This window comes from Dicentrarchus labrax, unplaced genomic scaffold, assembly GCF_905237075.1.
Source record: "Dicentrarchus labrax unplaced genomic scaffold, dlabrax2021, whole genome shotgun sequence".
Lineage (NCBI taxonomy): Eukaryota > Metazoa > Chordata > Actinopteri > Moronidae > Dicentrarchus > Dicentrarchus labrax.
The window spans coordinates 24633929-24652560 of NW_026136708.1; the positions used below are offsets into that span (position 1 = coordinate 24633929).

Genomic DNA, 18632 nt, shown 5'->3' on the forward strand with positions numbered 1-18632 from the left:
TGACAGTATAAACAGTTAAAATACAATATGTGTTTTTAGTGGTGATATTTATGTGTTTTAAAAAGAAAACTTTCAGCAATGACAAATAATTTAGAGGTACAGAATAAAAATAAATGTAATAAATGAATAAATGTAGCAACAGTTATATCCAGAAACTTCATAAATGGATCAAATTTATTTAACAAAATCAACCTGATGTGGTTTTTTTGAGCCCTTCTCTGGTCAGTTTGTGATAAAGTGACTATAATCAATGTTAAACCCATCCTATGTGAGCAGACGCTTTCTGCCTGTGCATCATTAACACTTCCTGCCTGTCTCGTTACTCTAGGCGATGCCCTTGACTACCTCCTGAAAAACACTTTCACCGAGGCGGCCGGCGCCAGGAAGAGTTTTCCCAAAGTACTGGTGATCATCACAGATGGCAGATCGGAGGATCCAGTGGAGAGCTACGCCAAGCAGCTCAGGAGCAGGGGGGTGGAGATCTTTGTCCTCGGTACGTAGCCAGAACAAGTTTATTACATTCCACATTGTACATTTTCCATTTAATGCTTTTTAACTGGCGTTGGTAAGAAAAAGCAGCTTGTGATGACGTTATAACAGAAGGTGAAATTCCTACATCATTAACATTACAAGCGAGTGATAGCAAGTTTTATGTATGTTTGCGCTTCACTGTCAGACTTTCCACAATCTCGGGATGGAGAAACAGGAGTGGGCTGTTGCTATGGTGTTAAAGAGGGCTGGTAGTAAAATAATAACAGATCATCTATTGCGGTTGCTGGAAACAGGTCACTGATTGAAAAATGCTTAGTGGAACATGAAATATGCTCTCAGTGCTTGCAGGAGGGGCTGCAGAAGTAACACTGTAAATGTCCATTTCTCCTAAAGGAAATAAACAGACCTCATTATCTTGGCCTCTAATGCTCTAATGTTTCTGGAGGTTATTCAGGCTTTAAATGGTTTAGGGTGGTGGAGTTTTCTCAAATCACAGACAAGCTTTGCTTCTTTTCAGACATTAAAAGTAAATTTAATGAGTTTGAGTTGTGAAATTTGAGCAGAACAACTTTGATATGTGATTTTTTGAACGAAACGCATGAACAGTTGTTTCATGTCAGTTTTCGAGGGTCTTTTGCACTAGCAACAGTCAAATATATTTATAGAAATCAGACTTTATAAGGGATAAACAATCAAATTCAGGATTCCCAAGCGTCCTGGAAAACCTGGAAATTAAGTTAAATGACCAAATATCCTGGAAATAATCTGTGTTGCCAAGGAAATGTTTAATTGTATTTTAGCCTTTGCTGCAGCCTAACTAATGTCACAGTTAGAAGAAAACTGTAAGTTCAGAAAGTGCAATTCTCGGCTTTGGTGAGAACAGCCAAGCGTGCCACAAACGCAACCTAAAAGTGCACCTGACGTTTGACGTGACTACATGACCAATGGCTGACCGCCGTTTGTGAGCAAGCACTGTCCTGTAATAACAAGAAAAACTCCTCGAAAACGATTTCTTCCAAAGAGTGGTAACCCTGAAATTCTTTTGTTCCTGGTTGCTATGCAGTCCACAAACCTTTATCAGGATGGAAATAAGGGGAAATGGAAAGACAAAGAGCAATATCTAATGTTATCGTATGCTCAAAATTCACATAAAAATCGGAATCTGCAATGTAATTAATCTATTAACCTCTGAAATATAGTTCAGTAAAAGTTGAACGTTTCCAAAACTGGAAATAATGAAGGACTGAACTTCACTGAAGTACAGTACTGAGTCGAACTTTGAAACTCACAGCTTAACTAATAGTGTCAAAGTGCTACAGAGGAATATAGGATTGTAAAAGTCACCAGTGTTAAAATGGAGTCCAACCAGTTTCATATTTACTGCCCGCGCTGTCAGACTTTCCAGCCCGAGTAGAATAAAAAGTTGAGGTTTTTGTTGTTGATTGGTGGTGAATCCAGCTGGAGAACTTTTAATACACTAACGTGGAAAACAAACGTTTCACTTCGCGTTTTTATAGATTGCTTGTTTCATCTGGTATTTATAGATCTGGAGCAAGTTCACCTTTTACCTCTGACTCAGTTATCCGCACACAATGCCAGCCACTTTAACAAGGGCTGCTATGAAGTCAGTGGTGTTGCCTCTCTTAGCTTTCTATGCATTTGCCACAGCTTTGATTTTTTTTGTTTTCTTTGTTCCTTTTAGGCGTCCAACAGGCCGATGAACAGGAAATGAAGCTAATGGCCTCCACTCCTCACTCAAGTCGCATCTTTAACGTCGCCAACTTTGACATGATCAAGAATGTGCAAAAAGAGCTCATCACTCAGGTGTGCGCGAGTGTTGACGATCAACTCAACTCACTGGTCAGCGGAGAAGAAGGTGAGATTGGTTTAAATGGCACATATGTCTCAAACGTTCTGTCTTCTGTTGTCCCTTTGCACATTATCTGAGAGTCCCCATTAAACAGGAAGTAGAGTGCTGTTTGCTTCCTCATATTTAAGCATATCCTGTAAAAACAGGCAGCTAGAGAGGGACTTGTAGCGGATATTGATTGGCTTCTTAAAGCAGCCAATAGAGTTGAGTGTGTGTTACGTCCCCAGTGCTGTGTAGCTTGAACTTTATTAAACAATGAGATTCAGAGAATCCTTTAATTCTTCTTAATTTTGATTATGTTGTTTTTGCAGTCGTTGAGCCAGCCTCTAACCTCCAAGTCCTGGAAGTGGCCTCGAAGTCCATACGTGTGACCTGGGACGCCTCTATCGGAGAGGTTTCAGGATACAAGGTGCAGATGATCCCCATGATGACCGGCAGCAAGCGGCAGGAGCTGTACGTGGGCCCGGGCCAGACTTCGGTGGTGGTCAGAGACCTTTCTCCAGACACAGAGTACCAGATCAATCTGTTCGCTCTGAGGGGCCTGACGCCAAGCGAGCCTGTCACAGTCATGCAGATGACGGCACCGGTTAAAGTATCACAGGGTGGGTACAACATAAAGATAGTGGGTCAAATACTGGGTCAAAAAACTTTCTATAAGTGTATCAATAATCCAGAAGACCCTGTGCTCGAGTGGGTTGGTCAGCAGGTCACTTTACAGGAATCGTTCATGATTTTGGAAAATATTTTCTTTCTTACAGAGAGTTAGATGATAAGATTAGTACCTCTCTCATGTCTGTGTGATATGGAGGTATGGAGCTAAAATTGGGAAGTGATTAGCTTAGCTTACAAGCTCCCTCTAAAACCACAAATTGTTGTTTTTACATCTCTGTTTGTTTATGGATTGATTTATGGAACAAACAAGACTCACTGTGATAACTGGCAAGACTTTGGGGCATATTATTTTCCCTGCTTCTAGTCTTTATGCTAAGCTAGGCTAATTGCTTTCCAAACCTGATGCCAGTTCAGAATTACCAGTTTCCAACTTGTAAACACCATTTGCGTCAAGTAAAATTGTATTTATACAGCCCAAAATCACAAATTGCCTCAGGGGGCTTTACAATCTGTACAACATTCAACACCCTCTGTCTTAGAGCCTTGATTTGGGTAAGGAAAAACTCCCCAAAAAGCCCTTTTAACAGAAAAAAACCCTCAGTAAGAACCACAGAAGACAGGACAGACATGCAATAGATGTCGAGTGAACAGAACAAACCACCGGAATTACATTGTATAAATTTTTTGATGACACGAATTCTGATGAAGATTATAAAATATATGTGAAAAATGTGGATCCAGGAGGATTAAGTCTTAATTACGACTTGGAAAGTCAGTCTGAAAGCTCCTCCAATCATCAACATCAGCCACCATTATCTATCTGTATTCATAAACAGACTCGGGAAAGGCGGTGCTTAAACTGAAAGTGGACGGGAAAAACCACAAATCGTTAATTTAAGCCTGAAATTGATATTGGTTGATCAGAAGTGGCTATATTATTAGAAAACTATTTACTGAACAGCCTCAAAATTGATCTTCAGTGTTTTCATTACATGAGATTGATAACTTTTTTATCATTATTACAAAGCTAGCTTAACGCTAAGAAAACAGCACTTAAATGTCCTTGTTAAAAAGGATTAAAAAAACAACTAAATAATTAATGTAATGTTGTGTTTAGGGTTAGGGCTGTTGTGCTAAATTAAAGTATAATTTTAAGAATCAGTGTGGCTTTTATTTACTTCACTGATTAAGGATGTAAAGTCTGACAATTTAAGTGCTTCCACTGAATCTCGTAAATTACAACTTTCTATTGTGCTTTTTGTTTTTCCAATCCAGAATGCTCTCTCAACGTGGATGTTCAAGCTGATGTCGTCCTTTTGGTTGACGGTTCCTACAGCATCGGTCTGGCTAACTTTGCTAAAGTCAGAGCTTTCTTGGAGGTGCTGGTGAACTCCTTTGACATTGGGCCAGATAAGGTCCAGATCAGCTTGGTCCAGTACAGCAGGGACCCCCACACAGAGTTCTACCTGAACACTCACCATGACCTGAACGCTGTGGTCAAGGCAGTGAGAACATTCCCGTACCGTGGCGGCTCCACCAACACTGGCAGGGCCATGACCTATGTAAGAGAGAAGATCTTCCAGGCCGCCAGAGGGGCGCGACCCAACGTTCCCCGCATCAACATCCTCATCACAGACGGAAAGTCATCTGACGCCTTCCAGGATCCAGCCACCAAGCTGAGGAATTCTGATGTGGAGATCTTTGCAGTGGGGGTTAAGGATGCTGTACGATCTGAGCTGGAGGCAATTGCCAACACGCCGGCCGAGACCCACGTATATACCGTGGAGGACTTTGATGCCTTTGAGAGAATTTCCAAAGAACTCACACAGTCCATCTGCCTGAGGATCGAGCAAGAACTCCGCACCATCCAGCAGAGACGTAAGTAATTCTCTATGCTGATGACACTGTGTTTTTCTGCAAGTTCTTTTGAGCAATCTACTCTTGTTTTAGGGTTGGGTATAAGTTAGATTTTGATCTGGTTTGTATCAAATTCTGAATTGATTCTTGTCATTTTGTTTGAGTCAGAAAAGGCAATAGTCATAATTAACAAGGTTTTTTCTGATTATTTTTTGTTTGAAGGTAATGAAAACTAGCAGTAGTCTGTATGTTTTTATCCACATGCTAGCTGTTTTCCACTGGTTGGGTCCTCTCCTATGCTGTTGGTTTAAATGGTTCCATTCAGTTCAGTCCATAATTGGGCTTCTATAAGCACTGTTTATAAGTTTAATGCCTCAGCAACCACTTGTCTCCACACAGATTTATTGCAACATGATTGTTTGGTTCTCAATAAACTTTTAACCAGGATGTAACACACAGATCTCCAAAGCTAGGACGCAACCACACTTGTTTGTTAAGGAAAACATTAAGTGTGTGACTCCCCCTCAACTTGGTTGCAACAAGTACCCTCATTCAGTGTTGCTAGCTTGGTGACTTTTCAGACTCTCCTAGAGACTTTATTTCTAAAAATATGACATTTTTGGAAATGTATAATTCTAACTGGTAGGTTGGTTTAAAGACAGCCAGTTCCTTTAAATGTCAGTGGGTGCATTTTCTCATTTGGACCGTACAATGGTTACGCCTTTGATCCAAAGAAAAGAGCGACTGATTGATGACACTGGTGATTATCAATTGTTTGTTAGAAGATTGGGACCTGTTTTACCGGTTTATCCATTGCTCTGTAGCGGGAATAGTTTGCTAAGCTGCTTGCTAATACCTATATTAATACTCCGCAAGCTTTGTTTAATCTGTGGCACAAAAATGTACTGACTACGGAGTACACTGATGATCAGAGTGCTCTGTGCCTACCAGTCTTCTCAAGATTTTAAAGTAGAGAATGGCCGCCAACAAACATACACCCCTTACTTTAAGGGCACAGATTACCTAAAACGATGCTTTCCCCCCATTCTCCTCTGTAGTGAAACAAAGTGAAGATATAGGGTATCAGGTCCTGTGTTTGATTCCCGGCTGGGGAAAGTGTTTGTGTCAGTTTCCTCCATTTGGTTAATTATTCCAGATCTGGAGTTGTTCCTTGGGCGTCGTAGGTCTTGAGATAGGTCATACGCAGAGAATGAATTTCCCTACGGGCTCAATCAAGGATAACTTAACTTAAAATATTGAAAATGGATGTCACAGGCAATGTTATAAGGTACGACAGTGTTTACAAGCACATGACTTCCACGTGTCACCACCTGAAAGACTTTGGATTGGTTCTGCAGTGCAGTTTTCTTAAAACCTCTTTAATTGTTTCCATCCAACGACAGCTGAGGGAAATTCCTCGGCTGGAGGATGGAGCAACAAACTGTTTAAAAAATATTCTTTTAAGCTTGTTGTTCGATTACCAATTTGTTTCAAAAGTTTTCTGACGACTTAAAATGGCTAAGAGAAGAACTCAAAGTTGTTAAAGAAACATATATAAACATATATTCTAAATTATTTCTGTAGCCCATTGACAAACAGTTTTTGTTTGAGTTTAGCGCCTGTGAATGAGCTAACATCATTTATTTTGCTAATTTGTGATCATTTCAAAATGTGGAATTGCCAAACTACAGTTTCTTCAAACATGTAGAGCTGATACTGTTTTTTGATCATAAAAATACATAAGCTTTTTATTTGTACATGATGAATGCTTGTCATCACTCTGTGGGCTCATCTCATTAATCCGAAATATGAAGGTTTAATGAGAACAACCAGCCATCTATTAAGATTTGTAGTGATTAAACCAACATTTTAACTATTAATTACTGCAGCAGTCAGATCTAACTCTACCAGCCTTCACTGTGGGGGAGAATACAGACAAGCACCAACAGTCGTCCATATGCACACAATTACTTTCATGTGACTTTTTCAAGCGTGTCTGTTTCACCCGAGCCCTCCTATTTGCCTCAATGTGTTAAACATATGTCCACCTTTTGATCTTTCAAGGGCAGAGAGAGTTCCTGCATGTGGAAATTTGAGAACTGGGTCAAGCAGTGGTTGCAGAGATCTCTTAGCTTTTGTTTAAAACCTAGCTGAAGCACCAGATGACTCAGTTATTGCCACATCAACGCAGTCCAGACTGTCAGGTGTGTTGTCCGTCACATATCTCTAAACAAAACTTTGACTTTGAAATGCATTCTTGGTGCTGAAATCATCAATCAACCTCCCCGAACATCTGGTGGTCAAGTTTAAACAAGCAAGAAGAGTTACTCACAAATACTGTTTCACCCACTTAAAGCCAAATATTAATCACTCTGTTACTTTGCCAAGAGCAGCTTCCAGGTCTGCCAGGACAGAATGTGACTCACACCAGCTTTGATTGCTGATTATATAATTCTTATATAATAATGACTTTATGTCAACAGAGAGAAGTGTTCAGGAGCCTGAGTGAGCTGCACAGTCACAGCTTCCAGGCACCAAATTGGCTCAAAGAGCTCCCTCAGTGGGGAGTTTCACAGCAGCCGCCCTCCTGATGTTTGTTTGAATGATGTGGCTGTCAAATGGGTTGTGGATTGTACATCGCTATTAAATGTCATGTAGGCCATCCCCTCTACCCTCTGGATCCTTTCTTTTGCTACTGTTTCCTTTCTTTGAAGAGAGTCTTGGTTGTTTTTTATGCAGCACAAACCAACTTTTAACCAAGATAGAGGCTGGCTCAGTTAGCGTTGTTTTCTGTGATCTTCATTTTTCTACCTTTAAAGTCCAGGTGGAATGAAAAATTTCATTTTAACCCTTTAAAGATAGCGTCCTCGGTTATATATACAAATTTCAAAATCCAATCATTGTGTCTTCCTGTAAAACAAAATGTGACATGTGCTTACGTAAACGTGAACTAACTGATAATATCATGACAAGATCATGAACCCTGTCTCACACGCTTACCACTAAATCCTACACACTGATCCTTTAAATGTCAAAATCTGGCTTTTGGACAATTCATGGATTTTATTGATGTGGTATTGAGATGTAGAATAATCGTCCTGTTGATTCCTGCTCAATCATATGTATTTCATATGTAACATCACTGACGCTAAGAGTCACTCAGTGATCTTTGACGTCTAAACATCAGTGGAAAAGAAATAAGTTGACAACTTTACTGCTGAGGTTCATCACAGTTTTCTTGACAACTAATGTATAAGTAAAAACAAAATGGTTAAAATCACCTTTTAACTTAGTTACCTTCCACTTTCTCCAGGACTGATACAGCCTAGGGACCTTTCCTTCTCGGAGGTCGGCCCCAGAAGCTTCAGGGCCTCCTGGGAGATCGATGCCACCAACGTCGACTCCTTCTTGGTAAAGTTCAAGCCAGCAGATGATGCCAACAGCCATTATGTGTCCATGTCTGTACCCGGGGACACACGTACCACCCTCCTCCCCCACCTCACCCCACTTACCCGCTACGAAGTCAGCATTCAGGCTCTGTATGAGAATGGGGAGAAAGCAAGCTTGCCTGTGACCGGCTACGAGACCACGTTAGAAGGTATTTTATGTTCACTCAAGACAATTACCTTTGTTTATTAAGCTGGTGAGAGCATCCTAACTCGGTCACACTTTTTGCAGAACTCGGCTCCGTGCGAAACCTGAGAGTATCCGAAGAGACCACAGATAGCTTCAGAGTGTCGTGGCAGCCAGCTCCAGGAGCCGTCACTCGCTACAGGTTGACGTACGAACCCGTAGGGGACGAGCGATCGAGGCTAGAGACGTCCACCATTGGCCCTGACTCAACAATTGTGCTGCAGGAGCTTCGGCCTGGAACCACCTACCGCGTCACCGTCACCCCTGAATACCAGTCTGGCCCTGGAGTGCCGCAGCAGACTGATGGCAACACCAAAGAAGGTGAGTGCAGCTTCATAATATACTGTTAAAGACTTCATTCAGATAATACTGGAATCAGTAGTTCCTGTTTCTGGTGATTAAAGTTTCTCCAGTCCAAAGCATAAACGTCATTAAAGCTTTTTAGAATTTATGTTTAAAAATATGCTCCATATAACATCACATTTATACCTTTTAATCATCAAATTTAAACTTCTTCTGCAATATCAAACTAATAAGGCTTAAATTATGGTTACAGTGAATACAGAATCACTTTACATGGCAACATCAAAACACCTGTTTGTATCAACCAGAGCATGATTCTCAGCCAAATTAGACTTTCTGTTCTGAGATTTCTCTGTCTAAAATGCAATATTGGAGACCCCAGAAGAAACAGCCAAGGGTTTAAAGGGTTAACAGATAATGATCAACAGATCATGAGTGTTTGGAGCTCTGATAGGTGGCGAATTTTTGTTCCAAAACAGATTTTGGGCCAGACGTTGAGCTCTGAAGTCCAGAAATCTGAGTAGCTGGTTAAATAATGGTTGAGTCACTGGGTCTGATCCACAACAGGTGCCTGCAGATTGTTTGTACTATGTGACAGTAAAAACTATAAAAAACTAATTGTACATTTAAATCACAAAGATGTTGGACGATGAAACCATTCTGGGTCTTTCCATCTTTTTAAGTCATTTAAAGGCCTCAAAGGAAAGAAGTCCAGGCTTCAATCTGACGTTCTCGCTGACTTTGGTTGTCCACTGTGTCTGTTTGTGAAGCCAGCATCTGCCGTTTGGCGTTTGCTTTCATTCCAATGTTGCCTGGGAGTGCCAGGAAGTCCACACATTTCTGACCCCAGTGGAAAGTGAACTCACAGTGTTATTACAACCTGCCACCCATCGAGCTCCTCCTCAGATCCGTCCTGCCTTACAGGGAAAGGAATGAAGCAGAGAAAGCTGGGAAATAGAAGTGGGTCAACATGTACTCAAAGGTGATAAACAGAAACCCGTCCAGTCGCTGGAAGATTCCTGATATTTCATAAATTCTTGAAGGGAGATTATCACATAGAGAATCTGCCAGTGTTACACTGCAAAAACAGCCCTTCTAGAAACAAATATTCTTAAATATAATCCAATTTCCTTGTATTGAGCAAAGAAATCGGCCAGTGGCGTAAGAATTCTTAAAACTAGTATAAAAATCTAACCACTGAGATACTGTAATGGGCCTTAAAACTAGAAAATATGACACATACACACAAGCATGAAAACTTAAGTTATTTAAGATAGACTTTATTAAAATAAGTATTTAGGTCACTTTATTGAACTGAATTTAAGAATTTGTACCATTTGCAGAAAAATATTATTTTATATATTATATAAGTTGTTACTGGTTAAATGGTACATCAATTGTTAGCTAGCAAGTTGCAGCTGAAAGCTAATTTGAGCAAAAATAAAATCTTACAATAAGACAAAATGTCTTAAAACAGCAAAATAAAAGAAAAGTGACTGTGTTAAATAAAGGCATCAGAAGCATTTTTATTTTTATTTTCATTTAACAGTGAAAAACTAAATAGCTGCTTCATTTAAATCAAATATTAGCTGTATTATCTTATTAAGACAAAGTTTGATATATTTCCCTAAAACCAGATTACTTTTCTAATGCAGAACATGCTCGACAAGATTATTTTCCTCATTTCCCAGAAACAAGTCTTTTTTTTTCTTTCTTGAGATTTGTTTTTTGCAGTGCTTCAGTGTTTTCAGGGAGATATTTCATATCTTCTGAAGACTATTGAGCCAAAGCGTTGAGGACGCAGCTGCCTGTCAGGGCAACAGCATTTCTCACCGTGTAAATCCTCCTCCTGGCTGCTCCTCATCGGAGGTGATTTTTATTTATTTTGTATTTTTGACGGTTTATAAAAAGAGGCAGTATTAATCCCAGCTTGCACCTCTTTGACATGAAACGCCCAGCTGGCTCTCAGATGGATTTATGTTTTTTCCTCCCCCTGTATGGCCCTCAATGTTGTTCCCATTACAATGTTTACTGTGCCATGACTTTATCTCAGAACTATGAATTGATGCAGTGCCTTGAGGTTTTGCATGAGTTGCCCTTTTGCTTGCAGACTTTTCCACCGAGTCCTGTGTTTGGACAAAAGTACATAATACTTACCACTGGGAATCACTTTACTCTGCTCCTTTCTCTGACTGCTATTCACTTTTCAGCACTCGGTAGGAAAAAACTCAGTCAGGCAACAATAAACATTTCACAGTCAGCAGTGGGCGTTAACATCGGGGAATTGAGTCACCACTTCATTTTAATAATTATTTTTCAAAGGGGAATTGTGTGAACATGCCCTACTTCAGTGTCTCTTACAGTAATTCACCTCCTGGTAGTTGCCACAGCTTTCTACTGTGCGGTTCAACTGGAGCGACTGGGAGTTTGGTGTCTCGGTCAAGGATGCCTCAGATGGACTGTTTTTCATCCACTTTTTATCCGGTCAAGGACATAATGCACAAATATTGAGAGCTGCAGGGATGATGTGTGTTTGCTGTTAGCATCGCACTGGTTCCTTTCACAAAAATCCAGTGGGATTATTCCATTGGATTTTAGATAATTGCAGAGAATAAGATCTGTAGCGAACCAAGGATTATAAAACAGTGCCAACACAGCTCTTCAGTTGTGTGTAATGTCATTCACCTTCTCACTTGAGGATTTTCCTGTTTGCAATTTGATAACATCTTAAAGCAACATTATGTAAGATTTGGTATTTGTTGCGATATATTTCAATGCGGTCCTGCACATACATACTGTAATAACCAACCCAGTGTGGTCTGTTAATGAGGGTTTGATGGTAGAAGGAAGAGAGGTTGGATGTTTTACAGCAGTGGTTCCCAACCTTTGTCCTTTCTATCATTGAGTGATTGAGTATTTTATGGATATTTCAGATTATATTTAATAATAACAATAACTGTAGAGAACAGCTGATAAACTGTACAATTAACCCAAACAGTGAACACAATAACTGCAGGAAGTTTGTGTAAAACGAGCGATTTGAATACATTTTCAGCAGATTTTTTCCTGTGAATATTGATTAGAGATGAGTTTTTATACATTTTAATTCATTTTTCTCAATCACACATACTTAATAGCCCTCTTTTTGACAAATGAAGTTGCCTGGCTGTAATTGCATTAGTTCCTTGCGAGGCCTTGCGACCACCAATGATGCTTTGGTGACCCCTAGTGGAGGTCAGGTTGGGAACCAGTGGGGTAATGTGAGTTTATCAGAGCAAAACCTGGTGCTGAAAAAAAGATGAAAATTTCCTTTATTTAAGGAACAGAAGATCCGGACATAAAAAAAGTCAGTGAATAAATTAACATATCAGGACATCTGCTAATATAGACCTTATATAAACAGTCTGCTAACTTAAAGCTACACATTATTTCTATGTGAGTTCTGGCACGCAGCTGTGACCCGCTGATCCTCCAGATTAAGTGATTACTGTATTTTTATTATGGCTGTGTGGCTCAACAAGCACGGCTAATGTTTGAGGTTTTACAGTAATCGCTGTGACTAAACGCTGGACCGCGATCAGATCATCAGAAGGGCTCTTAAAACAAACACGGCAAACATTTAATACCAGTTCAAACGTGGCTTTCTTTTTGCTCCGGAGCAAAATGTTAGAAGCGGTCGTACTTTGAGTATCCAGAGGAGGCTTCAGAGGTTGGGCTTATTGTTCCTGCAGCGTGATAATAAACAGAAAGAGAGCCCAGAAAGGAGGAAGTAAATTTTGGGAACAAGACCTCAATCCTTAAGGTCCTCTTAAAGGCACAGTTCATCCCAAATCTAAATCCTTATTGATCCATCCACATTGTTTTGGTTTAGGTTCCTGACGTCTTGCCCATGTGTAGGAACTATTTTCTTAAGGGTTCCCACGCGTCCTGCAAAAACGGAATATTTAGAAACGTTTTTTTTTTTTTTTTTCATGTCCACACCTGGAAGATGATTAAAATGAACACAAATCCTGGAAATATTGTATGTTGTCCTGGAAAAAATTATTTTATTGTAGCACCTGACTCAGATCAGAGATGTTGGCCGTGGTTAGAACAGCGTAAAGTTAGCTAACACAAATAAAAATGAACCTGCATCATTAAAGGAGCAATAAAACTGGGAAATGTGTCAATACGAGGACCACCATTGTCCTGTATTGTCAAGAAAAACTCTGGGCTACTGTAAAACATGTCGGTTCCACATGGCGGACTCCGCCAGAAGAGGACCCACTCCCTCTGTAGATAAAAACGCCTCATGCTAAGGAAACAAAAACACATTTCTTATTTTCAGGTGATTAAACACTAATGAAAACACACCTATGAATATTATCTTACATTTCTGACAATAGATCATCCTCAGTGTTTGACACTGGAGCTTTAATGGGTGAAAATGAGTCAAAGTGTGGGGACCTGGTGGTCTAGTGATTAAGACACCACCATGTGACTGCAGTGTCCCTGCTTTATTGCATCTTTGATTTGAGGCTTTTATACGAAGCATAATGTAAAATTCTGATATTCTTGAAATTACATGGTTCGGCATAATTACATTAAAGTGATACACTAGCACACAAAACCAATCATTAGTCAAAATATTGCAAAATGTATCTGATTTATAAAAGCTTAATGGTGAGCTGAGCCAAATGATCTGGAGTTCCCACCGTTGGTCCTGAAGAAGCGTTTTTGCTCAGCAGATACAGTCGGAGTGGCAGCGCCGTGCTGTAACAGTAACAGCGGACACAGCAGCCAGCATAGAGAGGTAAAGATGAGAAACAGCAAGATCGGACAGGAATGTAACGCAGCTGAGAGTGGGGCTGGGAGGTTAGGAGGAGCAGGCAAAACTGACTCATCCCTCTCTCAGTCTCTGTTTATGTCTCTGTCTCCATGTGTCTTCATGCTTCCTCACCTTATGTCTTTCCCATCTCTCTGTTCCCGGTCTCTTATTTTCCTCCTCACTTCTTGCCTCTCTTTTGTTGCAGTCTTTCCACCTTGTGAGGGCTTGCCTGGTCACAGTGCCGTGCAATCAATACAACCTCCACTTGTTTTTTATTTTACCCCCCTTCTTTCCGAATGCTTCAGGTGGCCTTGTTGGCATTTGTTCTGCCGTGTTGCATTCACGGGTCCAGTTCAGCGTGAGGACACGTGAAGTGCGATGGTAGGGGCCCACCAGATGATCCCTGCTGTTGGCCCTGATCAGAGGTAGCTGGCAGGAGGGTTCCTCATTACCTCCGTTTCCTCTCACACGCAGGGCTCGGATCTGCAGTGGTAAAACCACTCTGATACTGTACCCACATTAAAAACCAGTGAGCTAGCCCTTTCTTATTGTAAAACCTCTCATTGTACAGTAAGAGCTCATGTTAAAAGGCTTCACGGGGGCCTCGTTTGTGCGCTGGAGATTTCCGTTTACGACCAAATGGGAGCTAAAATGGAAAACTCTCCTTCTTGCCAAAATGAGCTGGTTACAATGCTTTCTGCGATATATCACAGCTAATTCAGGTCCCAAACTACTGTATAAATGCTACAGACAGACTTTGTTTTCAGTCTTTCCTAATTTGTTCAAACAATGGGCACGGGAGATCCCAGGATAAAGTCAAATGACATTTGTATACATGTGGTCCATCTCGGTGTAAACCTGTCCACAGCTGATATATAAAGGCTCCGCAGCTGCTTTTGGCTCTTTTTTCTCTTCCAAGTCCTTCACTTTTAGCACTCATTTGGAAAGGCCCCCAAAACTTGACATTAACCAGGACTTCCTGATTGCAGCGTGACACTGCTGTGGGATGGAAAAAACTGTAGAGAAAAGGGAAACTTATCGTCATAGTGATGACAGTGCATGTTTGAAATAACGTAATTAATATTAAATGTCTTCCAATGCACCCTGAAGCCAAAAAATAAAAAGACAAATGCGCAAAAAGTTGGAAAATTAGAGTGATGAGCTATCTCTGAGGGGGGCAAGATAATTTCTGTGTCCTGTTTTTCATGATTGTGAGCTTTATGTCATCCTTTATGCTTGGGTGACTTTCCTGACCCAAGTGTCCATTAAACTGAAACCTCATAGCGATCTAAAAACACATGGCTGTCGACCTAAAACCAGACAGTCTATTACAAAACCTTGTTCTAACCCTTTCAAAATCTCAGCTTTTGCTGTTTTCACCTCTCTCGGCTTTCCAGGCCTGCTTCAGGGAGTTCAGGTGAGGTTGAAGTTAAATCCAGGATTGGACTTATTTTCCCAACACATGACGAGGTCTTACTTTCCAGTTTGGATCGAAAGCCTCAGATTTTGGCTAAAACTGAGCTTCTCTCAATGTTCCTGTGGCGATTCTGGCCGACAACTTGCTCCATCTCAGTTTAATTCCCAGTTTAGAGTCGTGATGAAAGAGCGAACAGACATTTTTGGCCTAAAAATGACATCTCCTCAATTGTCACATGAAAGTGATAAAATTTAGACGGGAATAAAGAGTGCTTTAGGGTGCTATACAGGCTGGCTGTGAACAGATATTTCCGATTGGTGCTACAGAACCACTGATCTAGAAAATGAGTGAAAGACTTCAGGCATGTTTCTGTTTTAGTCGTCACGTTGAATCGAGTAAAAGCTGCGAAGGAGACACATCTTTCCAAAGAACCAACAAGTAGATGCTTTTATTTTTTAGTAATTACGGCTTCTTGTGGGAACTAAACAGGGTCGGGTGTCACAAACAGTTGCTGCCTATTAATCTTAGAGTTTAATTGAATCTCAAGGTTGTGATATACAATCTTTGCTCATAAATGTTAAAATGTTTCGTCATGAAGGAAACTCAGCAAGTCAGAGTTGGTAGTGGAATTGCATTGTGGGTAATGTTGACAAGGAAGAAGAATGTGAATAATTAGGAAGACGATATCGCTCGTTCTGCTGCATCGATTTAAGATCCTTTCTTTAAAATTGTCCATCTTGAGTATAATATGTTGTTGGAGTGCAATGCCACTAATTCTACTGGTACTACTACTATTAGTACTAATGAATCTACAGCTCCACAACTGGTTCTTGATACCGAGTTATACACTGAAAGGTGTTGGTACGTTTCAGTACTCCCTGTTCTGAAGGGCTGAAGTCGAAGGTGGAGTGAAAACCCCGCCATCATAGCTTCCTCCTGGCAGCAACCCACTGAACTCTGTGTTTTGTAGCTTGTAAGTTTGACGTGATGAACTTCACAAATGCGGGTAACGGAAGTAATTGTGTAAAGAATGAAAAACAGAGCTAGAGAAACAAGTCCAAACTGTCACAAAGGAAGTTTCAAACACTGTTGGTGGACTTTAAGACCAAAACAACACTCTACTCTGCTGTGTTGTTTCAGGTACTCATGAGACAATAAAATAAGATCCAGGAAGGCCTGTCTGAGAAATAGGTCCATGAGTTTGAGGACTCTCTTGAGGACGACTGTATGTTGGCAATGAGCCCTCTGTGTCGGCGCCCTGCTGAGCCAGTGCAGGGATCCCATTCAGATGAGTGATTGGGGCAAAATGGCGGAACCAGCTCTGCCAGGATTACCGCCTTGCTCTTTGAGCTATGTGGAGTAGCACCAACAACACTACCAGAGTCATTTTTCTTTCCCCCCGTCTGGGCCACCCGTACGCAAAACTGCAGCCGCTCTCTGCACTTGAAGGTGCTTTAAATTGCCGACGGTAGATGGAACATGTCGAGGAGCCAAGTTTATACAAAGCAATAAGCTGAGAGACTTTCCACTGCGACTGTAGGGTTGCAGCAGCAGGGAGTCCCAGACTGAGTCTCCTCCTCCAGCTGCTTAGAGACCGACATAAGAAATCTTTAAGGAAGCAAACAGAAGGCAGACTTACTTCAATCATGTGCCCTTCAGGTGCTGTAGGAATAAGCATTTCTCTGGTTGTGGTTGTTCAGCTCTTTCTCAGAGGTGGAGCTGCATTTCAGCACATAATCTACTGCTTCTGGTTCTTTGATCTGACATTATATCATTATTATTATAACATTAGTCATTCCATTGGTTTCTGAAAGGGGATCCCATAGAGTCACAAACCCTAATGTGACATAGGTCGGACATACAGTAGTTTTACTAGTTCTGCTGCTGCTGCTGGGCTTTCGATTTTATCTCACTGTCTTTCGCCCAGTTATCAACCAATTGTAGATGTCTTTTTTTTAATTTTCGAAATAAAATACCCCGTGCAGACTCCGGATCGAATTTCATGCTAGAACGACATTGTGGCGCTCAGTCAGAGGAGATTTAAAGGCTGAGAAACACGCCGCTTTGTTTCCTTTTTAATGACAAAATACGCAAGTAAACAATGTCAGGCAGAAAGACGCTCCACTTCTGAAACACTCTCAGTGGGAACTGAGGAAGAGTAGATTAGGTTTTTACAACATTAACCACACAAGCTCTAGTCTAGTCTAACCGGACGTTGTATATTTATTATAACTTGACTTGCGAGTGCAGAGGGATACCTACAGCGTATATTTTAAAGCGGAGGGCCACTGGCCAACCAGCAGTGTTTGACGAGTTGGGAGTGAGAACGTGTTGTTCTAAACATGTTTAGCAGTTTTGTTCCAAACTTTTAACTACACTTTTATAAAAAGACACAAAGGAAAGATTATACCCCAAATGGATGCATAGCATTTTGAAGATCTCTCTGGTTGGTTGATTCCAATAGATAGATAGATAAATAGATAGATAGATAGATAGATAGATAGATAGATAGATAGATAGATAGATGGGTGGAGAGCAATGGAAATATCTTCAAAAGTGCATTTAATTTCTTGCGGTTTCGTTCAGATTTGCCTCATGATGGGTTGTGGAAAAACAGGGCTGAGTGCGTTTGAGGCAGCGTCTGCAGACGCCAGATATTCCACACTCCATCTGACGGCTGTCTGTGGCTGTTATTCTCGAAAGCCTCCAGACTCTTCCAGCTTCCAGCTTTGAGAGACAGCGCTCCTTGAACCAGATAAAAATTGTCAGCGGCTCCCCGCTAATGGTGGCTGCAGTGGTGAAGACTGAGTGACGGCAACTGAGCGGCACAAAAATAAACCAGTACATCTGCATGAATGAAGCAAAGTACAGTCCAGCCAGGAAAAGTCAGAAATACTTCAGTTCAGATCCAGCCTGTCAAATTAAAAGCCTGATTAGAGCATATTAGAATAATCACTGCAAATGGATCTTTTCAAACTCAGTATCTCTGTCCTGATATGCTTGTCGATCTGTTTTAAGCTTAACTCACTAATATTTGATCATTTTCCACCGCACACTGCTCGTCTGGCCACATGTTTTGCACATTTAAAAACACGATCAGAAAGACATTTCCTGTATCAGTTGGCGGCCTGCGCTCAACAACATTCGTCTTTTTGGTTAGTTCAGTTATTTAAATGTACTTTTTCATCACATATACACAGTTTGACTTTCTCACAGATAATCTGTTTCTGAATTTTGTTGTTTTGAATCCAGACCAGAAACAATCTTTCCGACTATAAACATTTAAAGAGAGCCTGGTGTTTTCCTTTTTTCCCTCTCTCTTAAGATCTGTATCAATTGGCAAAAGCTAAAACGTGATTTATTTCATGCCTGCGCTCTTGATTATATAGCTGGTTCTGATATTTTGTGATAATTATCACGTTGTGAAAACCTGGCTTCTTAGTCTTTCCAGCGCCTCCTCTGTCACCTCCTCTAAACTGAAGGATTATAATTTAATATCAGCCCCTCTTCCTCTTCTTCCATCATTCACAGATCTTTCCAGCTTTGTCTGTCTGTATAGGAAAGTGACCATACGTCTTCTTGCAGTAACAGGAGCCGCTATGGTATCAGGAATCAGATCTGGTCTCAGCTGGTTAATCAGA

At 40.8% G+C, this 18632-nt stretch overlaps 1 protein-coding gene across 6 annotated transcripts in view; it reads left to right on the top strand.

The window, feature by feature from the left end:
- The window catches only part of col12a1b (collagen, type XII, alpha 1b), a 137317-nt gene that overhangs the window by 10168 nt on the left and 108517 nt on the right, over nt 1-18632 (top strand). For all 6 annotated transcript variants that reach the window (XM_051408952.1, XM_051408956.1, XM_051408951.1 and 3 more), the window contains exons 7-12: nt 329-493; nt 2195-2368; nt 2674-2964; nt 4250-4852; nt 8145-8429; nt 8510-8785. In XM_051408952.1, coding sequence (XP_051264912.1) covers nt 329-493; nt 2195-2368; nt 2674-2964; nt 4250-4852; nt 8145-8429; nt 8510-8785 — 1794 coding nt within the window. The remainder of the gene's footprint in view (nt 1-328; nt 494-2194; nt 2369-2673; nt 2965-4249; nt 4853-8144; nt 8430-8509; nt 8786-18632) is intronic.